The 24,939-nt window shown below is 44.7% G+C and overlaps 1 protein-coding gene across 5 annotated transcripts in view; it reads left to right on the top strand.

Annotated features, from left to right (window-relative positions):
• SUSD4 (sushi domain containing 4) overlaps window positions 1–22,623 on the top strand; it is a 150,546-nt gene extending 127,923 nt beyond the window's left edge. For 3 of the 5 annotated variants that reach the window (XM_064383546.1, XM_012459744.3, XM_012459745.2), the window contains 4 exons: window positions 13,895–14,092; window positions 15,551–15,695; window positions 20,002–20,384; window positions 21,420–22,623. In XM_064383546.1, the coding sequence (XP_064239616.1) occupies window positions 13,895–14,092; window positions 15,551–15,695; window positions 20,002–20,384; window positions 21,420–21,448 (755 nt within the window). In that variant the 3' untranslated portion in view covers window positions 21,449–22,623. Of the gene's footprint in view, window positions 1–8,219; window positions 14,093–15,550; window positions 15,696–20,001; window positions 20,385–21,419 lie in introns of those variants that run through there. The other 2 variants (XM_012459746.3, XM_012459747.3) reach the window with 2 other exon arrangements.
• The last annotated feature ends 2,316 nt before the right edge of the window (window positions 22,624–24,939 follow it).

Raw genomic sequence — 24,939 nt, 5'->3', positions numbered from 1 at the left:
AAGGAAAGTTATCAATGATAAAGAAGAGCATTTCATAAAAATAAAGTGGTCAATTCCCCAAGAATACCTAACAGTCCTTAATGTGTATGCATTTAACAGAGCATCAAACTACATGAGGCAGAAACTGATAGAACTGCAGGGAGAAATAGATAAATCCACTATTATAGATAGAGATTAATACACCTCTATTGGAAATGGACAGATCCAGCAGGCAGAAAATCAGTAAGGACATAGTTGATTTCAGCACTATCAATCATTAAACAATAATTGACATACATAGACTACTTCATTTAACAACAGCAGAAAACACATTCTTCTAAGTCCATATAGAACACTCACCAAGATAGTTCACGTGCTGCTCATAGACCACAGTATAATTAAACTAGAAATCAACAGCAGAAAGATAAGAGGAAAATCTCAAAATGTAAACAGTGTACTTCTAAATAACATGAGTCAAAGAAGAAATCTCAGGAGAAATTTGAAGAATATTTTTAACTAAATAAAATGAAAACACAACTTAACATTTGTGGGATGCAGTGAAAACAGTGCCTAGATGAAAACTTCTAGCATTGAATACATAAGTTAGAAAAGAAGAAAGATCTAAAATCAGTAATCTAACTTTCCACCTTAGGAAACTAGAAAAAGAAGAGCAAATTAGATACAAAGTAAGCAGAAGAAAAGAAATAAGAATTAGAGCACAAATCAATGAAGTTGAAAACAGGAACTCAGTAGAGAAAATCAACAAAACCAAAAGCTGGTTATTAGAAAAGATTTATAAAATTAATAAACCTCTAACCAGGCTAAGCAAAAAGAGAAGGAACATAAATTACTAATATCAGAAATATTAGTAATATTTACTAGACATCATGACAGATCCCATGGACATTAAAAGGATAATAAAGGAATGCTGTGAACAACTGTATGCTCACAAATTTGATAACCTAGATGAAATGGGCCAATTTCTTGAAAGATACAATCTGCCAAAATTCACACAAGAAGAAACAGACGATCTGAATAGGGCTATATCTATTTTAAAAGTTGAATAAATAATTAATAACCTTCCCAAACAGAAAGCACTAGGCCCAGATGTATTTACTGGTGAATTCTACCAAACATATAAGGAAGACATTATACCAATCCTCTATAATCTCTTTCAGAGGATAGAAGCAGAAGAAATACTTCCTGACTCATTCTGTGAGGCCAGCATTACTCTAATACCAAAACCAGACAAAGACATTACAAGAAAAGAAAACTGCAGACCAATATTTTTCATGAACATAAATGCAAAATTCCTCAACAAAATATTAGCAAATCTAATCCAATAAAGTATTAAAAAATTATATACATGATCAAGTGGAATTTATCCCAGGTATACAAGGCTGGTTCAGCATTTAAAAATCAATTAATGCATTTCATCACAACAACTGACTAAAAAAAAGCACATCATCATTTCAGTAGATGCAGAAAAAGCATTTGACAAAATCCCACACCAATTTATGAGAAAATCTCTCAGTAAACTAGAAATAAAGGGCAATATCCTCAACTGTATAAGTAATATCTACAGAAAACCTACAGCTAACATCAAGCTTAATGAAGAGAAACTAGAAGCTTTCCCATAAGATCAGAGACAAGGCAAAGATGTTCTCTCTCACCACTCCTTTTCAACATCATGCTGGAAGTTCTAGGCTAATGTAGTAAGTCAAGAAAAGGAAATAAAAGGTATACAGATTAAGAAGAAAGAAGTAAAACTATCGTTTTCACAGGTGACATGATCATCTCTGTAAGAAACCCAAAAGAATTGACCGAAAAAAAAAAAAAAACCCTCCTAGAACTAATAAGCAATTATAGCAAGGTTGCAGGATACAAGGTTAATATACAAAGGTTAATCACATTCCTATATACTAGCAATGAACAAGTAGAATTTGAAATTTAAAAACACAATGTCATTTACATTAGCTCCCCCTAAAATAAAATGCTTAGATACAAATATTACAAAATCTGTATGAGGAAATTTACAGAACTCTTATGAAAGAAATCAAAGAACTAAATAAATGGAGAGAGAGTCCATGTTCATGGATAGGAAGACTCAATATTGTCCAGATGTTCATTCTTCCCAAATTGCTCTATAGATTCAATGTACTCCTAATCAAAATCCAAGCAGGTTATTTTTTTTGGTATTATTAAACTAATTCTGAAGTTTATATGGGGAAGCAAAAGACTGAGAATAGCCAGCTAATATTGAAGGAGAACAAAGTGGGAGAACTGACATTGCCTGACCTCAAGACTTACCATAATGCTACAGTAATCAAGACAGTGTGGTATTAGTGAAATAATAGACAAATAGATCAATGGAACAGAATACAGAGCCCAGAAATAGACTTACATAAATATAGTCAACCGGTATTTGGCACAGGATAAAAGGCAATACAATGGAACAAAGACAGACTTTTCTTTTTTTTTTTTTTTTTTTTTTTTTAGAGAAAGAGAGAGAGAGAATAGGAAGGAGGAAAAAGGAAGAGAAAGAGAGAGAGAGAGAATGGGGAGGAGGGAGAAGGAAAAGAAAGAGGGAGAGAGAATGGAAGTATTGCTTTCTTGCCCAGGCTAGAATGCAATTTAGTAATGGGTATTGAAAACCTCTTTTATACTGATAATTATACTTAATGATGTAGTCAGGAAGGAATAAGGGAAGAAGATAACAAACAGCCAACCAATATTTAATTTAAACCTATGAAATGCTATGCAATTACTGAGGAGTGATTTACTTCCAATTATATAGTCACCTTTGGAATAGGTGTGAGGTGGTAATGTATGTTTTGTGTATTTGAAGTGGAGAGTTCTATAAATGTTTATTAAGTTTACTTGTTCCGGGTCCGAGTTCAAGTTCTGAATATCCTTGTTAATTTTCTATCTCGTTGATCTATAGAATCGTTAGCTCTTCTTGTTGCATTGATCCTTTTGCCATTATGTAATGTCATTCCTCGCCTCTTTTGATCTTTGTTGCTTTAAAGTCTACTTTATCAGAGGTGAGAATTGCATCTCCTGCTTTTTGTTTATTAGTTTATTTTTACTCTCTGTTTGATTGGTAAATCTTCCTCCTTCTCTCTGAGTCTTTGTGTATTGTTGCATGTAAGATGGGCCCGGATGCAGCATACCGATGGGTTTTGGCTTTTTATCCAATTAAAATATATATAAGTTTAATACCGGCGTTTGATGCTAGCTGGCTGTTTTGCCCATTAGTTGATGTAAATTTTTTATTGTGTTAAAGTTCTTTGCTTTTTGATATATTTTTGGAAAGGCTGATATTGGTTGTTCCTTTATATGTATAGTGCTTCTTTCAGAAGCTCTTGTAAAGCAGGCCTGGTGGTGGTGAACTCTCTAAGTACTTGTTTGTTCGCAAAAGATTTAATTTTTCCTTCGCTCATAAAGCTTAGTTTGGCTGGATAGGAAATTCTGGGTTGAAAGTTCTTTTCTTTAAGGATGTTAAATATTGGTCCCCACTCTTTTCTGGCTTGTAGGGTTTCTGCTGAGAGATCTGCTGTAAGTCTGATAGGTTTCCCTTTATGGGTAACCTGACCTTTCTCTCTGGCTGCCCTTAGTATTTTCTCCTTCATTTCAACCCTAATAAATCTGGCGATTATGTGCCTTGGGGTTGGTCTTCTTGAAGAATATCTTTGTGGTGTTCTCTGAATTACCTGGAGTTGAATATTACCCTGCCTTGCCAGGTTGGGAAAATTTTCCTGAATGATATCCTGAAGAGTATTTTCCAACTTGGATTCATTCTCTTCATCACATTCAGGTACACCTATCAAACGTAAATTAGGTCTTTTCACATAGTCCCATATTTCCTGGAGACTTTGCTCATTCCTTTTCATCCTTTTTTCTGCATTCTTGTCTTCTCGTTTCATTTTACTGAGCTGGCCCTCGACTTCTGATATCCTTCCTTCTGCTTGATCAATTCGACTGTTTAAACTTGTGCATGCTTCGCGAAAAGACAGACTTTTCAACAAATAATGCTGGAATAATTGGGCATCCACGTACAAAAAAAAAAAAAAAAAAAAAGAGCTAGACACAGACCTTACATTCTTTCATACAATTAACTCAAAATAAATCGCAGACCTAAATGTAAAATGCAAAACTGTGAAACTCTTAGAGGATAACATGTAAGAAAATACAGATGACCTTGTGTAGACTGATGTCTTTTTAGATCCAACACCAATGGCATGATGTGTGAAAGAAATAATTGATAAGTTGGACTTCATTAAAATTAACTTCTGTTCTGCAAAAGACAATGTTAGCAGAATGAGAAAACAAGCCACAGACTGGTAGAAAATATTTATAAAAGGCACATCTGATAAAGGACTGTTATCCAAATATACAATGAACTATTAAAAGTCTACAATAAGAACACAAAGCCGGGCACGGTGGCTCATGTCTGTAATCCCAACACTTTGGGAGGCCAAGGCAGGTGGATCACGAGGTCAGGAGTTCAAGACCAGCCTGACCAACATGGTGAAACCCCTTGTGGTGCATGCCTGTAATCCCAGGAGGCTGAGGCAGGAGAATCACTTGATCCTGGGAGGCGGAAGTTACAGTGAGCTGAGATCAAGCCATTGCACTCCAGCCTGGGCAACAGAGTGAAACTCCATCTCAAAAGAATTATGGGCTGACAGGACAACTGGATTAAAATAAGCATCGGTTTCATTAAAAAGTGCTAACTTGAAGATAAATCTTTTCACTCCAGCTCTTTACAGGATCTAAAGTGACCCTGAGGGACAGTGAAAGAAATCACAACATGGAATTCCTTGAATAAAAATTTATTTATTTATTTATTTATTTATTTATTTATTTATTTTTTTAAAGAGAGAGAGAGAATAGGAAGGAGGAAAAAGGAAGAGAAAGAGAAAGAGAATGGGGAGGACGGAGAAGGAAAAGAAAGAGGGAGAGAGAATGAGAGTATTGCTTTCTTGCCCAGGCTAGAATGCAATTTAGTAATGGGTATTGAAAACCTCTTTTATACTGATAATTATACTTAATGATGTAGTCAGGAAGGAATAAGGGAAGAAGATAACAAACAAACAGCCAACCAATATTTAATTTAAACCTATGAAATGCTATGCCATTACTGAGGAGTGATTTACTTCCAATTATATAGTCACCTTTGGAATAGGTGTGAGGTGGTAATGTATGTTTTGTGTATTTGAAGTGGAGAGTTCTATAAATGTTTATTAAGTTTACTTGTTCCGGGTCTGAGTTCAAGTTCTGAATATCCTTGTTAATTTTCTATCTCGTTGATCTATAGAATCGTTAGCTCTTCTTGTTGCATTGATCCTTTTGCCATTATGTAATGTCATTCCTCGCCTCTTTTGATCTTTGTTGCTTTAAAGTCTACTTTATCAGAGGTGAGAATTGCATCTCCTGCTTTTTGTTTATTAGTTTATTTTTACTCTCTGTTTGATTGGTAAATCTTCCTCCTTCTCTCTGAGTCTTTGTGTATTGTTGCATGTAAGATGGGCCCGGATGCAGCATACCGATGGGTTTTGGCTTTTTATCCAATTAAAATATATATAAGTTTAATACCGGCGTTTGATGCTAGCTGGCTGTTTTGCCCATTAGTTGATATAAATTTTTTATTGTGTTAAAGTTCTTTGCTTTTTGATATATTTTTGGAAAGGCTGATATTGGTTGTTCCTTTATATGTATAGTGCTTCTTTCAGAAGCTCTTGTAAAGCAGGCCTGGTGGTGGTGAACTCTCTAAGTACTTGTTTGTTCGCAAAAGATTTAATTTTTCCTTCGCTCATAAAGCTTAGTTTGGCTGGATAGGAAATTCTGGGTTGAAAGTTCTTTTCTTTAAGGATGTTAAATATTGGTCCCCACTCTTTTCTGGCTTGTAGGGTTTCTGCTGAGAGATCTGCTGTAAGTCTGATAGGTTTCCCTTTATGGGTAACCTGACCTTTCTCTCTGGCTGCCCTTAGTATTTTCTCCTTCATTTCAACCCTGATAAATCTGGCGATTATGTGCCTTGGGGTTGGTCTTCTTGAAGAATATCTTTGTGGTGTTCTCTGAATTACCTGGAGTTGAATATTACCCTGCCTTGCCAGGTTGGGAAAATTTTCCTGAATGATATCCTGAAGAGTATTTTCCAACTTGGATTCATTCTCTTCATCACATTCAGGTACACCTATCAAACGTAAATTAGGTCTTTTCACATAGTCCCATATTTCCTGGAGACTTTGCTCATTCCTTTTCATCCTTTTTTCTGCATTCTTGTCTTCTCGTTTCATTTCACTGAGCTGGTCCTCGACTTCTGATATCCTTCCTTCTGCTTGATCAATACGACTGTTTAAACCTGTGCATGCTTCGCGAAGTTCTCGTGTTGTGTTTTTCAGCTCCATCAATTCACTTATATTCTTCTCTAAATTGTCCATTCTTGTTAACATTTCATCAAACCTTTTTTCAAGGTTCTTAGTTTCTTTGCATTGGGTTAGAACAAGTTCTTTTAATTCACAGAAGTTTCTTATCACCCACGTTTTGAAACCTGCTTCTGTTATTGGAACACACGTGTAATCTATTAAGCCTTGTTCCGTTACTGATGAGGAACTGCAATCCCCTGTAGAGGGAGAGGCATTCTGATTTTGAGTATTCTCTACCTTTTTACGCTGGTTTCTTCCCTTCATTATATATTTGTCCGTCTGTCGTCTTTATAATTACCGACTTTCTAACTGGGTCTCTGACGTCCAACTTGTTGATTCCCTGCGCCGAAATCTGAGCAATCCACTGAGCCGGCCAAAACAGCGGTGTTAAGATTGATGGTGCTTTTCTGCCCGGGAATCTCCGGACTCTGCACCAAGAACTGGCGTGCTAAGGCACCAGCAAAACCGCCGCGCCGGCCACAAGAGTCGCCCTGGCGACCCGTGGAGCTCCTTCACTGGGAATCTCCTGGTCCGTGAACAACTAATATTCGTCTGAAAGTGTGGCGTCCTCTCGTTCTTTGCGCTTTCACTGGGAGGTACGTGCCCGAGCTGCTAATCATCAGCCATCTTGGATCTCTCTCTCTAAAAATTTATTGACTCTAAATAATTTTGGCTAATGTTACATATACACAATTAAAAAAAAAAAAAAAAAAAAACTTTTTACAAAAAAAAAATAACGAACAACCTGATTTTAGAATGTTCCAAAGACCTTAACACCATAGAAGATATACAGATGGCAAACAAACATATGAAAAGATGCTTCATGTCAGATGTCATCAGGAAATGCAAATTAAAACAAGAGAGATCACTGCTTACCTATTAAAATGACCAAAATCTGGAACACTTACAACACCAAATGCTGGTGAGGATGTGGAGCCACAGGAGCTCTCATTTGTTGCTGGCAGGAATGCAAAAGGATATAACCACTTTGGAAGGCAGTTTGGTGGCTTCTTACGAAACTAAATATACTCTTAATATGATCCAGCAATCTTTCTCCTTGGTATTTACCCAAAGGAACTGAAAACTTATATCCACACCAAAGCCTGCACATAAATGTTATAGCAGCTTTATACATAATTGCCAAAACTTAGAAGCAACCAAGATGTCCTTCAGTAGGTGAATGGATAAACTGTGGTACATCCAGACAATGGAATATTATTCAGCACTAAAAAGAAATTAACCATCAAACCATGAAAAGATATGAAGGAACTTTAAATGCATATTACTAAGTGAAAGATACCTATCTGAAAAGGTACTGTACTATTCCAGCTATATAACATTTGGAAAAGGCAAAACCATGATGACAGCAAAACAGTTAGTGATTGCCAGGCTTTTTGGGGTGGGTAGGTGCAATGAACAGGCAGAGCACAGAGGATTTGGCGGGGGCACAGTGAAACTACTCTGCATGATACTTTAATGGTGGATACATGTCAATATGCATTTATCCAAACCCATGTACGACACCAAGAGTGAACCCTAATGTAAACTCCGGACTCTGGGTGATAGTGATGGTTCAGCAACAGTAACAAATGTACCACTCTGGTGGGGATGTGGATAATGGGGGAGGCTGTGCTTGCATGGGAGCAGGGAGCATACGGGAACTTCCGGTACCTTCTGCTAATATTGCTGTGAACCTAAACTGCTCTAAAAAATAAAGTCTTTATTTTTGGGGAAAAAAGGCTTTAGGGTTTTTTTTTTCAATCAAGAGAAATAGTCTTATGTTTTCATATTTACACTTCTCTTTTTCAGGAGGAAGACCTGAACATCTTTTCCCTGTCCTTTATTCCCCACACGTCAGGTTGGCAGCTGCTGTGCTTTATTTTTGCCCTGTTAAAGTCCTCTCCCACCCCAGCACCTACCTGTTCCTTAACTAGCACCACCACATCTCTGTTCTAAATGTGGTTCTCCTGCAATAAAGGACATTTGAATTAAACATTCCATTTTTATCATACACCGTATTACACCATGATCTGCACACCTGTTAGTGCATCAAGGAAAGAACCAACTGGCATTGTTTTGCAGATGTTAGAAACACTGACCTCTTTATTTTAGTTTGTATCTCAGAGGTGGGACTGGCGAAGCTCTATTTCACGTCACCAAGCCATCCCTAAAATGTACGCAAATCCTTGTGTGTAGTGTCCGTCGGGTGAAGCTGTGAGGCTATGATAAAACTATTATCATGTCTCCCTTTTTTTTCTCATTAAAAAATAGGACCAGACACAGCGTGAAAATTGCAGATCCTTGCCAAGAGGAGAGAAGCGGACAGGGAACTGCTCTGGTTTATTGTGAAAACTTTGACATTTCCATTCACTCAATAGCAAATGTTTATCCAGAATCATGCTGGATGCTATAGGAGTTAGAAAAACTCTAGAGACGCCATCCCTACTTTCAAAGAGTTAACAGATCCGTACAAGTATTAGGCTCGTAAAATGCACAAAGTGCCCAGGAACTCCAAGATCACACTGCCTGTGCGCTTGGGAAAGGCTTCCCTAAGGGGCTGGTGTTTGTGTTGCAGTTAAATCTGCGTAGGAGGAAATAGCCAGAGGGAGGGTGAAGAAAGGACACTAAATTGAGAGGAGGCTGGATCAGGGGGAAGGCTTATTTGGGGAAATTGCAGTCTTATAGCAGGTGCACCCAGCCAGGCTCGGGCCATTCTTGGACACCACAGGGAAGACTTCAGGTCCCATGCCTCGGCACTCCATCCTTTGGTCCCGCCTCCCCCCATGTGGCCCACCTCTGAGAAGTTCCATAAGAGACTAAATATGGTAAAAACTGGACTCTGCAGCCATTTGGATAGGTAGGAATTTTCCGGCTAGTTTGAAAGAGCCGTAACCCTCTGTCATGAAACAAGGGGCAGAGACTTCACACTTGGGGGACAGGAATCATCTTCCGTTTCTGGCTGAGTCTAGCAGAGCCCTGCTTGGATTCTGCCTGTAACCACCGAATGTCCAGACTCCAAGCCTCACAAAAACCTTAACTGTTGCTAATAATGTCTAAAGTAAGATTAAGAAAAATGGAGTTGTGGAAGGATCTTTGTTCATCACCCACAGGTTTTCCCCGGGTGTGTTTTCCTTAGAACTAGCAACTGACAGGATGTGAGTCACAGGCTGAGCCTAAAGGATTCTAAGATAAGAACAGAAAAAAGTGCTATAGCTGGTCCACTTTTACTCACCGGAATTTCTAGGAACACATAGGTTATTTCAAATGCCAGCCACGTGGCCATTGTTCATGGGGCTGTTTGCCATGTGTCTAAGCCCTCTGGGTATGGGAGTGTGTCTGTCAGTGTGTCTGTCTGTCTGTCTGTCTGCGTAGAACTGTGTTAGGGAAGATGTGGAGAGGAGACAGTAGCAGAACTCAGTGAGTTCCATAGTGAGAGGCTGTGTTGGGTGAGAGGTGGAAGTCCCTAAGCCATGGGCATTTTTATATCGGGATTTTAAAATAAGACTCTCTAAGTTTGTAATTAATAATACTTTTGTTGTTGTTTGCTTCCGAGTTAAAAGAAACACTCCCACCCTCTACCACCCCACATGGGGCTTTCCTTTATAGCAAAGCTAATGGCCTGCCAGGTGCAATCATCAGAAACACTGCAAGGTGTGAAGATAAATGTTTCTACTTAGGGGGAAAATGCATCTCCATTACCAGCCGATTATGACAGTCCCAGAGTTAAAGCCTCTACAATGGATGGTTTTTATCTGACCTCTGAGAAAATGTGGTGATGAGATGCAGTCACATTCTCTGAATGTTTGGGGCTTCCCTGGTGCAATCCCACCTATCCTAATTGCCTAAGGAGCCTGGCAGTGCCCCAGTATGGGAAGGGTAGCATGGGAACCCCAGCAAGTTTGGACACCAGTGATACTAATAGCTGTTATTTATTAAGTGCCTACTATGTCCTTGACATTTGTGTTACGTGGTTTCCGTACATCTTCAAATCCTCACATCAACGGGAGGAGTTGGGAATTGTTTCACTCATTGGACAGATGAAAAAGCTAAGACCCCAAGAAGTCAAACAAGCTGCCTAACACCCTGAAGCTCATCAGTGGTAGAGCTGGGGTTTGAACACAAATTTGGGTAACTCCCCAGCCCATGCCCCTATACGCCACTCCGTGCTGCCTGCCTTTGCTCATTAAATGGTTGATTAAATGGTTGATCTGTACAGTACAGAAATTCTTGAGCACACCATGGGACCATTTGCCTCGGGGCGAATGCAATGATTTGAAGTCGTTCGTCCTTCAGGCCCAGTGAGAAAAAATTGCTGCTGATTACAAACGCATCCATTTGTGTGGCCTCTTTCATGACGTTTTCTGTGCTTTGAAAACAGTTTTGGTAATTCTCTAATCCTGCAGTACCCCTCAGGGACTTGTTTGGAGAGCCTTTTAGGAGGAGTGCCTTCCTGCCCTGTGTACCCCTTTTTCTCTTTCATAAAAATGTTATATATTTAAGGTGTCCAACGTGATGTTTTGAGATACATTTACATAGTGAAATGATTGTTATAGTCAAGTAAGTTAAGATAATCCATCTCCTGAAATCTACCCTCTTAGTGAATTTCTACTGTATAATACAGTATTATTAACTGGAGCCCGCATACTGTACATCAGCGCTCTGGACTTCATCATACAGAACTGTACCCTTTTGCCCTTGGACCTACATCTTCTGATTTTCTCTACCTCCTCGACCCTGGTAATCACCATTCTGCTCCCTGTTTTTATGTGTTCAACTTTTTTAGATTTCACATGTAGGTGAATTGTGCAGTATCTGTATTTCTGTGCCTGGTTTATTTCACTTAGCAGACTGTCCTCCAGGTTCATCCATGGTGTCCTCAGTGGTAGAACTTCCTTCTTTTTTAAGGCTGAATAGTAGTCCATGGTGTATATTGCCCATATTTTCTTTATCCATTCATCTATCGATGGACATTTGCCATACCCTTGACCACAGAAAGGGGCTCCTGTCCCACAGAAGGTGCTGGCCTCCTGAGTATACAGTAGCACTGGGGAACGCTCCAGTGGTGCAGGAGAGGGGCCCCCCAGTCAGTCCTGGGGCCACTGGAGACCCCTTCCTAGTGTTCTCCCAAGACTTGAGTGGAAGAGAAACAGCATAGGGGAGGGCCTCCAAGGAGAGAAGAGCCCTCACTGCCACATCCCTGGATCTCCCAGGACCAGTTCAACAACATGGCCAGTGCCTTTTTCTCTCTCCCTCTTCCTCCTCAGCTGCCCTTCCCTTTGCTTCTTTCTGCTTTATTTCCTGGGGATGCTCCCAGAGCACCCTGGTGATAGTGAATTTGAAAAGAGAAAAAGAGTTTGTAGAAATGCAAGTGGTTATGTGACTGCATTTGCCAGCCCAGGAGATACCCTGGGGCAGGGCAGCAGAAAGCTCCTGAGCCTCAGAGTTGGAGCTCAAAGCCTGTCCCTGCCAGTGTCCACCTGTGGGATCCACACAGCAGCCACCTGACAGCCGCCATTTACTGAGCACACCTAGGCCTGCCAGCCTCAGATCCACCCCTGGACCTTCCCTGCACTGCACCAGATCTAGACAGGCTGTCCACCGCAGACCTCATTTCCCAGACCCCATTGTCACCTGGCTCCCCACTGGCTTTGTCCAGAGGGAGCCTAGAGGGTGGGCAGGTGGAGAAACCGGGCTACTTCTTTCTCACTCTTCCTGCCCTGGGGGCATCTCCAGCAGGATCTGAGTTGCCCGGGCTCCAGCTCCTGCAGGATAGCCCTCCATGGTTCCACCTTCCACTGGGGACCCCAGCAGTGAGACCCCTTCATCCCACCAGCCCAGGAGTTGTAGCGACTTCCTGCTCTCGCTAATCTTGGGGTGTTCCTGCTGGCTTCTCCACTTTGCATCATCTCGTTATATTCCATCTTTTTAGATACTTGAATCCTGGTTTTCTCTGAATAATCACTTACAATTTGTCAGCTCTGAACTAAGTCCTCACCAGCATTTCTCAAAATAGCCCTCAGAGACTCTTGTACAGCTGAGGACCCTGAAGCTCAAGGATGAGCAGGGACTGGTTTGGGGTCACTCGGCTGGTGAGTAGTTCAGCCAGAATTCAGACCTGGGCCTGTCTGGAGCAGGCCTGGGCTTCTACTTCCTCCTCTAGTTGCTTCTGTTTGCGTTTCCCCTTCCCTGAAAGAACCAAGATCTACACCACAGTGTTGTTTGCAGGACAACAGAGAGTGCCTGTAGAGTGCCTTCCCCACTGCTTCACCCACCTCCAGCAGGGTGGCCTGCTCTGCAGGGAGAACCATCTTGTTATCCAGCCTCAGTGGGCACCTATTGCTGCCAGTGAGTCGTTTCAGTGGCCAGTGTGGAGAGGCATTTCTTCCAGCCTGTATAGTGGGCAGTGCCTGCTCTGCACTGGCCAGGGTATTTGGTTGCCCCAAGAAAGGGAATCAAAAATTAACTTTTTGGTTTGAGGGTTTTTTTGGTCAAAGTTCTTACCGGTTTCCATGAGTGTGGGTTTGAAGCTGGCACTGGTAGAATCTGTGGTTTGACTGTTTCTTGAAGAATGTTTAAGCAGCAGTGCTGTTTATTTCTGAGTCCTCATCCAAGAAAGAGCTCCCTGTGGCATGAGATGGAACAGCACCAAACTCCCACTGAAGCCGTCTTTCTGGTGACAGAGATGGAACCATTCTTACCTTGCAACCTAGAATGCAGTACCAAGACAGAACACTAAAAACAACTTTTTCTTCCCCTGATGTGATGGAATATTAGAGTCAGAAAAACCCTAAGGTGTCATCCTAGGGTAGCATAAGCTTCCATTTTACAGAGGAGAAAAATCAAGGCTCAAAGACATTAAGGGATCTGCTTAAGGTCACACAGGGTGGTGGTGGCAGAACCAAGCCTCATGCCCAGGGCTCCTAACTCTGGTTGTCCTGGAGGCTGTGCCCTGGCTCTGCAAGTGGAGCTGGAAGAGCTGCTCCATGTTCGTCATTGGCCAAGCCTCAGCAGGGCAGTAGGGGACCAGGTCAGGGACACTGCCCTGTGATTTTAATAGTCCCAAATTACTACCGTGGTCACAGAAACCGGCTTGGGATAGCTATGCCTTTCAGTAGAGATTTTGTCCAGAAATATCTTAATTTTATTTACTAGGTTGTCTGGCACATAATAGCATGCATTATTAATAGAGTAGCTTAATACTCTCTATTAAATAGGCATACTCTTTGCATTATAAAACGAGCCTCTCTTTTACGATGTACTTCACAATGGCATGTCACAACAGCACGTGCTCAGAATATTAGAGCAGGCTTCCATTCGACCTGCCATGAAAATAGTAAAGAAGAGGCCATCTCTAGTGCAACTCAGTAGCCTGGTGATTAATCTATAAGCACACATTTAACTGAGTTCTCCTAGGCCATTCTTTGTCTTCAGGGCTTCGGGCAAAGGTGAGCATGTGGTTCTGAAACTCTTATTCTCCCCTACTGCCCAAGTTTGTCCACTGCCTCCAATGGTGAGTCACGGAGATTTCGTCTGCCACCCGCGGCCTTGCGAGCGCTACAACCACGGAACTGTGGTGGAGTTTTACTGCGATCCTGGCTACAGCCTCACCAGCGACTACAAGTATATCACCTGCCAGTATGGAGAGTGGTTTCCTTCCTTTCAAGTCTACTGCATCAAATCAGGTAAGACTGAAGGCCTCGCCCTTGGAGGAGACGGACCCTCCATGGGTTATCTGCACATAGTGGGTGGTGGTTGTGTACCAAGCTGTATTCCTCCTCCCACACGCAGTGTCAGGAACAGGATATCGAAACATAGCATTGCGGGTCGATGGGGCTGCTGCTGGGTTCTGTGCCAGATGCTTGTTGGTCCTGTTCAGAGGGTCAAGAGTATTAACTCGTCTGCTGGAGGTCCTTCCATGGATGTGAGGGGTCTAGTGACCCTGTTCAGAGGGTCAGAGTATTAAGCTGCCCATTCCCAAATTAAAATGTTGACCCTCTAAACAGAGTCCCTAGACCCCTAGCATCCATGGAAGGACCTCCAGCCTCTGCACTCTTTTTTCTCCCAGCCTTGTCCCTTTCCACTGGTAAGGACACAGGTCCATGGGTGTAACCAGAATTACATGCATTGCCCTGGACCCAAATGATGCATAACTTTACCTTTCTCTTTCACTCAAGGACACATATCAGAATACAAATAATATCGTGCGTAGCACCTGCTCTCACTTGTAAAACTATAGGCCATTTGCAAGCTTCAAGGCTTCATAGTTAAAAGCAAATGACTTACTTTCAAACCACCTTCCCCACTGGCCTCAGTGCACCTGGGTAGTGACCATAGGATGCAGACTGGGGTGCCAGCATACACCCACTGTCTCCTTCCCACTCTCCCCAGCGCTTTCCAGGCTGGGGATGCTGCCCTGAGCAGTGGTGATGACTGCATGCTTCTTGCCTGGACTCAAGGAAGCACTTGTTAGCTGGGTCTCTAGCAGCACACAGATGGTCCTGTGAGCCAGCGAGGGGTGAAGTGCAGACAGAGTGTCTAAGAGGGTGGGCATGACAAGGCAGGGAGGCATCTAAGATGCCTAAGGTGGCCTGTGCCCAAGGATAAGAATCTCTTCTGGAAGGGCCTGCTCTTGCTGCCCCTGACCTGGCAGGCAGTTGATGGCAGAGGTGGTAGGGCGTGAGAGCTATGGAACAGGTGTCCCCTTTGCCCTCTGTTCCTTGCTTTACCCAACCCCACAGCATATCCCAGAACACTCACAAAGGTCCCAGCTTCCCACTCCCCCAGCCCTTGGTCCATTTCAGAACAACTTCTCCAGGCAAGAGGGATGCCCCTCTTTGTCCTCAAGAAGCAGATTCATTATTTAAGCCTGTGCCAGGCCTGTGCCTGGGACTGGAATGTGAGCATGCAGGTCTGCAACCTGGCAGAGCCCACGCTGGAGACAGGTTTTCAGTGTTGTGTGGATCCTGATGCAATTTACATGAGCTGCAGGGGCCCGTGGTATCTCAGCCAAGCCCTGGGGGTCAGAGGCACCCTACGCACAACTCTTGTGCCAGATGAATCCAGCAAATGAGCCTATGGGGAACCTTGGCACCCCTCACAGTCTGGGAGCCTCATGTACAGCTTTGTTCTCTCTCATGCAGAGCAAACATGGCCCAGCACCCACGAGACCCTCCTAACCACATGGAAGATCGTGGCGTTCACGGCAACCAGTGTGCTGCTGGTGCTGCTGCTCGTCATCCTGGCCAGGATGTTCCAGACCAAGTTCAAGGCCCACTTTCCCCCCAGGTCAGTTTCATGTCTTGGTAGCTGTGGCTGAAGGTCTGGCTCAGTGCAGCCATCTTTAGCAGCAGAGAGAACATGCGACGAGTGAAAAGCTGGAGCTCTAAAGGGAAATAGGGGAGAGCAAAAACCACATTCTGGGGTGTTTTGGGGTGTCAGGTCAGAGCGCCAAGCTGTAGACAGACCTCATTTCCCTCTTTCTTTCTTCCCTCTCTCCTCCTTCCTGCAGTAGACCATTTGCAGGCAGGCATCATGGGGGGCTAGCAATGGGATCACAGAGTTAGGGCTGCAAGCTGTGCACCGCTCCACCCAGCGGTGCCATTCCCACTGTGGTCATCCTGCATGTGGCCCTGGAGTGAGACACCACGCAGCTCAGTCCATAGGGAGGATTAGACGTGCACACAGCTGACAGGGACACAGGTCAGAGGTGTGTAAGCAAAAGTGTTATGCATTGAGAAGCCTCAGGAATGAGGAAAGACTTGGGCTGGGAGAATCAGGAAAGGGCTAGTGAGAGTCTACCGTGAAGTCCGATCTGAACTTCTCCATCCTTCTCAGCTGCACCATTCAGCTCAGGTTGGTGTCTTCAGCCTCAAATCATCACTGAAGGGGACTGCACCAGCATCCTTAGGAGCAAAGAAGAGCCACCCAGCACTATTGCTGGCAAATCATTGTTCCTGGAGAGAGAGGTAGTTTAGAAAGCAAAAGGATAAGTTTATGAGCATTAAGAAGAGAAGATGAGGGCTGGGTGTGGTGGCTTACGCCTGTAGTCCCAGCACTTTAAGAGACTGAGGTGGGCAGATTACCTGAGGTCAGGAGTTCAAACCAGACTGGCCAACATGGAGAAACCCTGTCTCTACTAAAAATAAAAAATTAGCCAGGCATGGTGACGGGTGCCTGTAGTCCCAGCTGCTTTGGAGACTAAGGCAGGAGAATCACTTGAACCCGGGAGGCAGAAGTTGCAATAAGTCAAGATGGCGCCACTGCACTCCAGCCTGGGTGACAGAGTGATACAGTGTCTCAAAAAAAAAAAAAAAAGAGATGAGGACAGCAAAACATCTCAGAACACTAACCAGGGGCCACCGATACAAGCTGTCTTTTCCTTGCCTTCTGTCGCCATGGCAGAGTCTTCTCATTTTAGAACCTAATGCTTCAGAAAAGGACATCTGTCTTTTGCCCACAGGGACAGCCTAGTAGCCTGAGTCATACGTACCTGAAAAAGGGACTCTTGCTTATGGAGGAGGAGGCTCCTGGAATTAACCACTTCTTTCTTCCCTCCAAGAAAATGCAGTGGGTCTCTCATACCTCCCCACTGTGAGAGGAGTGAAGGCAGTGAGCAGAGCTGCTGGAGACAGCACCTGCCTGTCTTTGCCCTTAACCTCACACCCCACAGGGTGGCCTCCCTCACATAGCAATTCTCCCCTGCCTGGCATCAGGGACCCTGCATGGTCACAACCTGACAGGTGCATGCCTCTCTCCCCAGCCACAAATGTGTGCTAGATGTGGATGTCACCTGCATCCCCAGAGGTGTATCGGTGCCATCCTGGTGCCACGCAAGCTCTTGCTGAGATACTGAAATCTTCCTTCCTCTCCAACCTGCCATTCACTCTCCATCTTCCACATTATTATATATTCATCAAGGGGCCGTGTTCTATCACTGAGCAATTACAGTATCTCAAAAAGGCCTAAGGATTATAAAGAGAAAGCCAACCCACGGGGCTGTGATTGATAGTGCACTTGAGTACTTTAAAAGGGCCCACAGAGCTATTTTTCTACATATTCTTGGAAGAAAAGTTTCCAGGATATCCACTAAACATTAAGATTTTTTAAAAATCTTCTCAAAACTCTTTCACCTGATGTTCTTAGCCCATGAGTCTTTCATTTTATATTGAGTTGTTTTGGGAAGGTTGGACTCATCTATCCCAATACATGACAAGAATCTCAAGGGCAAACCAAGAACGGACATTTTTCCTCCACGCCCCCCAAGAGTGGACCCTGCCGGGATGTTGACAAGGGGTACATGGGAGCTGACTGGCATGGCTGGGACGCGTGGAGGGGGAGCTGCCAGATGTGGGAGCTGAGGCCTGGGTGTGGACTGTTAGGGAGAAATGGAGAAAAGAGAGGCGTCTGCTCACCCTGGCCGACATGGAGGTGGGAGGCGTCTGCTCACAACATGGAGGTGCGAGGGACGGTAAGGAGGCAGGGAGTCCTGAGTCAAAAGGGGAGGCCAGCACAAGACAGCAAAGCGGCCAGAGAGGAAGGGAGCATCATTATCAAGGACACAGTGACTAGTGGTGGCTGTGGAGGGACAGCACTCTGGCTCAGAGCAAGCTCCTCCTTTCCTCCCGCCTCCTGCCTTCTGGAGAGTGTGGTCTTGGTGGTCTCCCGCACTCTCTGGCAGCCTTTAAAAGCTGCAGGACAGGACAGGCACGGTGACACATGCCTGTAATCCTAGCACTTTGGGAGGCCGAGGCGAGTGGATCACGAGGTCAAGAGATCGAGACCATCCTGGCCAACATGGTGAAACCCTGTCTCTACTAAAAATACAAAAAAATTAGCTGGGCGTGGTGGTGCCTGCCTGTAGTCCCAGCTACTCAGGAGGCTGAGAGAGGAGGATCGCTTGAACCTGGGAGGCGGAGGTTGGAGCGAGCCAAGATCGTGCCACAGCACTGCAGCCTGGTGGCAGAGCGAGACTCCGTCTCAAAAAAAAGCGCTGTGAGATAAGGAGTCCACACCATAATCTCCAAGCCTTTGCAAGATGTTTCAAAAAGTCAGTAGACTCGAGCATTAGAGAGACACACAGCCTGTGCTTCCCCTACATGCCCAGACATTTCATTTTCTTGGGTTTGGAGCCCCTGCTGCCAGGACTGAGATTCAGGGTCTGCCCGCCCAGCTGGGTCTTCTCTTCCTGATATTTTACCATTTGGCCTCCTCCCTCAGCACCAGTTCCCAGCAGAGACAATAAGAAACTAAGTTCCATTGGCTACTTATTAGCCACCCTGGGTTCCTGCTGAGGCCAGCAGCAGAGTGTGGTGGTCACAGGGCCCCCAGGCTGTGGTGACAGATGCCCCAGGCTCCAATCGGGCAGTGTTGAATGTGCAGAGTGCTGAGAAGCAAAGGGGGCGGGCCAGGAGCTGTGTGCCAGGGGAGCCCTCCCTGCAGACACGCGGACTGACTTCGCCGCAGCTCCTGCAGCCTTCCCACGGCAGCCCACGCCTTGCTTAGATGAGTGGCAGGGGTCAGGAGGTGAAGGTGAACCTGTGCAGCTCGACTGGGGTAATGACATGGTGCTCACAGCTTTCCTTGTTTTTCTTCTTTCCTGAGTTTGTTTTTTTTTAATCTAGACTAAAATGTAGTGATTTTTATACTACAGCAGAAAACAACAAAGAAACATGATAAGCATAGGGCCAACTAGTCCCTCTGGGAACTCGGGGTCCACAGTTACCTTTTTTTTTTTTAAAAGAGACAAAGTCTCACTCTGTCACCCAGGCTGGAGTGCAGTGGTGTGATCATGGCTCATGCAGCCTCAAACTCCTGGAATCCAGGGATCCTCCTCCCTCAGCCTCCTGAATAGCTGAGGCTAAAGGCATGTGCCACCACACCTGGCTAACATTTTTATTTTTTGTATAGACAGGGTTTCACTATGTTGCCCAGGCTGGTCTCCTGGGCTCAGGCGATCTTCCTGCCTTGACCTCCCAAAGTGCTGGGATTGCAGGTGTGAGCCACCAGCTGGCCTATTTTCTATACTTTTTTTTCTTTTTTTAATTTTTATTATTATTTTTTAAGGCTAGTCAAGTGAAGCAGTGGGAGTGGAGAAGGAACAAAGAAATCTGTAACTGGTTGTGATCAATTAGTTGTAAACACCACTGCACTCGGATCAGCCTATTTTCTGTACTTTGAACAGTGCTATCCCACTTTGAACCCCATCCGACAGGATGCTGCCCAGGTGCACGGGCATGCTCTGTTAGAAGGGGTTATGTTGTCCCCTGCCCAAGGAGCTTACGGCTATAAGGCCAAAGCCCACAGTCAAAGGAGCACGGGAAAGGCATGAGGACAGAGTAGGACCCAGAAGCAGGAGGACATGTGAGAGTGACAAGAAGAAAACCTCGTCTCTCCAGAGCATGGGCAGCTGGGATGGCAGCACCATCTTCCAGAGTAGTCCCTGAAAGGAAGCTGGTTCTTCCACATTATCCTCCACGCTGGGCTCTGCGCCCATCGTGGGCCCTGAGGACCCCGAGTGCAGGAGGGAGCGTGGGTGGCCTCATCCCTAGGGCGGCAAGGCTCTGACACGTTGGTACATCTTTCCTTTACACAGGGGGCCTCCTCGGAGTTCCAGTAGTGAGCCTGACTTTGTGGTGGTGGACGGCGTGCCCGTCATGCTCCCGTCCTATGACGAGGCTGTGAGTGGCGGCTTGAGTGCCTTAGGCCCCGGGTACCTGGCCTCTGTGGGCCAGGGCTGCCCCTTACCCGTGGACGACCAGAGCCCCCCGGCATACCCCGGCTCAGGGGACACGGACACAGGCCCAGGGGAGTCGGAAACCTGTGACAGCATCTCAGGCTCTTCCGAGCTGCTCCAGAGTCTGTATTCACCTCCCAGGTGCCAAGAGAGCACCCACCCTGCTTCAGACAACCCTGACACAATTGCCAGCACGGCGGGGGAGGTGGCATCCACCAGCCCAGGCATTGACATTGCAGATGGTAAGTGCTTACCCCAAGTCCCAAGCCACACCTGCGAACACCTCCACACCAGCATCTTCAAGCCAGCTCCTTGCTACGCACCCTTCACCCCCCCAGCACAGAGTCAGATCAATCTATTTACCTCTCACTCAGCTTAAATTGCTTCATGCTCTGTCTCCATGTAGAGGCCTTGGGCAAGGCCAATTATTGTAAGGAATGATCACCATCTTGCAAGTAATGAGCCCATTAATGGGAATTTCAGGAGGCACTGAAAGGCACCGAGCCATCCAGAGGAGAAAGGCAACAGTGGCCGGTGCCTTGTTTTTGTAGTGTCCGTATGATCTGGAATGTTTTTCTTCTTTATCCCTTAATTAGGTAGGACTTCTGGAAGCGGGGCTTAGGGACAGGATGGCACATGCATGCCAGGAGGAAGGATCCAGAGGCACGCACTAGGGCCCAGCGGTATGTTCTAGCCCCAGGGTTCTGTGTATGTAGAAGTTATTTTTTACCAGATGTGAAGTAAAAGATGCATGTGTCCTGTCACAAAGAAGGGCAGACTGTAGTTTGTGGGAAAATAGGACAAATGTGTCAGATTGATTAGGTCTCTGTTTCCTACAGGAGGGGAGCCCCAGTGCAACTTTGTAAATGAGAGCACTAATTTGGCTTATACTGAGAGTAAATGGCAGTAATGACATGGAAACAGAGGTCTCCTGGGCCACCATGGAGTTCCTTTTCTGCAAACCACACTGCCTTTCTGTACTTGAATTTGCAACTTTCTGGCTTGTGTGACCGTTAGGGCTGGTGGTTAAAATGTAACATTTTGTTCTTTATAAACTGGAAATAAGATCGTAATTGTTTTCCAGCAAAAAACAATTGTTACAGAAAGATGTTGTGTAGGGGGTTGATTTATTTGGTGATTAACTGGTGTGTGGAACTTAACATTCTCTTCTCCTCACTGATTTGAGCAATTGTACGTATTTTAATGAGGCATATAATTCCAGATCACCATGGTGTTTTCTGGTTATGTTAAGCTAATAACTGTCTCTTCTTTTACAGAGATTCCTCTAATGGAAGAAGATCCCTAATGGGACAAGATCCAGATGACTCTCCTGCTCCCTTGGGGAAAGGACCTTGTATCCTGGAGCGAGGTCACAGAAGGACAGAGCTTGGGGGCTAAATGTCTAACTTATCTACATGGGAAGATTCACATTGTGCATCTCAGGCTCCACAGTGAGGCTGACAGACTGCAATGGCAGTGCTTTCAAATGAGATTTGAGGATTCGCCAAGACCCATGGGGAACCAAGGGCAGCGGGGAAGCCGTCGCACAGTCCTGGATGGAAGTGTTAAATGTGTTTCGTGCTGTGGAACATGGGACAATTCCACGCACATCCCACCGAATCACACACATCCCATTGACTTACAAGTACTCCCTGCCCCCTCTGAAAGCATGTCACATTATGTAAATTTGCTTCTAAAATCTGCTCAAACTGTCTCTGGACTCCAAATTCGGATGGGTCAGCCTCTCTGCAGAAAGTTTGTGTTGAGATGCTGGAAGAACAACAGAGCCTCCTGCACCCTCGGAGAGGGGCCGGCTCCCAAAGGAAAGGTCCTTGTGTGACATTTGGAGAATCTTCCTTCATCTAGATAACTCTACTTGAAGCAAGATGAAAGCAGGATGTGACAGTTCCAGTGAGAAAGGAAAGTAAAGACGGGCAGACTCTGCTTTCTGGAAATTTCTTCAAAAAGTAGAGTTCACGAACTCTGTGCTGTCTTCTGGTAACATATCATCAGTGTTTGTATTCATGGTATGGCACATGGATCTGTGGCATTGAGTAAATCTGGTGGTTTTTACACATGGTCAGAATGTGTTCAAATACATCTCGTGATGGAGACAGTAAGCAAGGTAATGTTTTGCTTCAGCATTTTAAAGACTCCACTTAACATGTATCTCAGAATCATCAGCCTCTCTCCAGCTGACCAACTGTCATTGTTGCCTCCACCCCCAAATTCAACCATACTTTTATTTTCCAAAACAGAAATTGTTTCTGTAAACATGTTCCACCTTCAAAAGAAGTGTGAGGTTGGATTTTTTTTCCCCCTTTTATTTGTCCTAAGATGTCAGGAGGCTGGCCTCCCAGCCCAGATAGCTCAGCCACCTCACCTGCCTGCCATTCCTGCATTCCTACTGTGAGGGTCTCATGGTGCCCACTGGGAATTGTTCCTAAGAAACTGATTGATTAAAAAATTTCCCAAAGTGTCTCTTCAAATACATGTTGATCTGTGGAGTTGATTCCTTTCTTTCTTTTGGTTTTAGACAAATGTAAACAAAACTCTGATCCATAAAATTGCTATGCTGATAGAGCAGTGAGGGCTGGAAGCTTGATCAAGTCTTGTTTCTTCTTGACACAGACGGATTAAAAATTAAAAAGAAAATGACAGTTTGAAGCGTGACTTTAATAGTGCAGTAGAATCGGGTGGGCAGGGGTGGGGTGGTGACAGTGGTCATGGGTGATGAGATTCAATGTAAGATTAAGAACAAGAGGCAGAAGGAGATAACACAGAGTGCTCACCTTCTAAATGGAGGTTTTCTCAGAGACCCCTGGGCAAGTGCCTCATTTTCTACCAGGCAGTTCAGAAGAGGCATGAGGGGCCATCTCTGATATTCTCCCTCACAAAGTAGACAGAAACAACATCAAGTCACCTCACCTGCAGACCGAGTACAGGGATGCCTCTCCAGCCCACAGCACTTGGGGAGACAGGTACCACAGTGTCTTGGTCCATTTGTATTCCTATAAGGAATATCTGAGGCTGGGTAATGTATAAAGAAAAGAGGTTTATTTGGCTCACAGCTCTGCAGGCTGTACAGGAAGCATGGTGCCAGCATCTGCTTCTGATGAGGGCTTCAAGGCACTTCCACTGATGGCAGAAAGGGAAGAGAGAGCCGGCATGTGCAGAAGATCACATGGCAGGAGGAGGCAAGAGAAAGAGGAGAGGGCCAGGCTCTTTTTAACAACCAGCTTTGGTGGGAACTAATAGAGCAGAACTCACTCATTACTGCAAGTCTGGCACCAAGCCATAGATCCCTCATGACCAAACACCCCCTATTAGGCCTCATCTCCAACACTGGGGATCAAATTTCAACGTGAGATTTAGAGAAATCAAACAAACCAAACAATAGTGTTATCCCCCAGGCTCCCAAATCTCATGTGATTTTCCCATTGCAAACTACAATCATTCATCCCCCAAGTCTTAACTTGTTCCAGCCATCACCTCAGAAGTCCATAATCTTATCTGAGGCTCAAGGGAAGCTCCTTATAGCTGTGAGCCTGTAAAATCAAATTCAAATTATTTACTTCCAAGATACAATAGTGGAACAGATATTTAGTAAACATCCCTATTCCAAAATGGAGAAATCAGCCAAAACAAAGGGATAACAGGACTCAAACAAGTTCAAAACCCAGCAAAGCAGACACTAAATCTTAAAGGTCCAAAATAATCTCCCTTGATGCCATGTCCAGCATCCTAGGTGAGGGGTGAGCTCTCAAGGCTTCAGGTAGCATCTGCCCCAGTGGTTTTGTTGGACACAGTTCATGTGGCCATTCTTAAAGACTGGATTCTAGTGCCTGCAGCTTTTCCAGGCTGAGGTTACTGCTGGTGGCTCTATAATTCTGAGATACCCATGGCAACCTCATTGCACAGCTCCACTAGGCACTGCTCTAGTAGAGTCTCCCCGAAGAGGTTCTGCCCCTGAGGGAGGTTTCTGTCTGGGCACCCCAGCTTTCTAACACATCCTCTGAAAGCTAGGAGGAAGGTGCCAAGCCTCCACCCCTCTTGCATTCTGTGCAACTACAGATTTAGCACCACATGGAGGCTGCCAAGGCTTACTGCTTCTGTCTCTGTAGTAGTGCCAAGCAGTACCAGAGACCCTTTGAGCCCTGGCTAGAACTAGAGTCCAGAGATGCAGAGAGCAGCATCCCAAGGTGGTAAAGGGCAGCAACATCAGGGCCCTGTTGCCTGAAACCATTCTGTCCTCCTAGGCCCCTGGGCCCGTGATGGGAGGGGCAGCCTTAAAGATTTCTGAATGCATTTGGGGCCTTTTTCCCATTGTTTTGACTATTAGCACCCTGCTCCCTTTCTCCTTGCTAATCTCTCTAGCCTTGGGTTCTTTTCCTGAAAATGCTCCTTCCTTCTCTACCACATAGCCAGGCTGCACACTTCCCAAGTTTTAATTCTCTGCTTCCCTTTTAACTACAAATATCAACTTTAGGTCATTCCTTTGCTCTCATATCTGACCATAAGCTGTTAAAAGCAGCTGTGTCACTTCTTGAATGCTTTGCTGCTTAGAAGTTTCTTCTGCCAGATACCCTAGGTTGTCATTCTTTTTTTTTTTCTGAGACAGAGTCTTGCTCTGTTGCCCAAATATTGCTTACAGTGATTATTTTTTCTCATTATAGTACACTTATGTGGCAGAAAAAAATCCTCACAATATTCCAAGCATGTCATAATCCCAATTTCCTTTTGTTTTAAAAATCCCCAGAGGCCTCCTGGATATGACTGCACGTAACCAGACTCTCT

The sequence above is a fragment of the Aotus nancymaae genome, unplaced genomic scaffold, assembly GCF_030222135.1.
Source record: "Aotus nancymaae isolate 86718 unplaced genomic scaffold, 86718_ANA_hifiasm-v0.15.2.pri h1tg000032l_0, whole genome shotgun sequence".
NCBI lineage: Eukaryota > Metazoa > Chordata > Mammalia > Primates > Aotidae > Aotus > Aotus nancymaae.
This window is presented reverse-complemented; position numbering and strand designations above follow the sequence as displayed.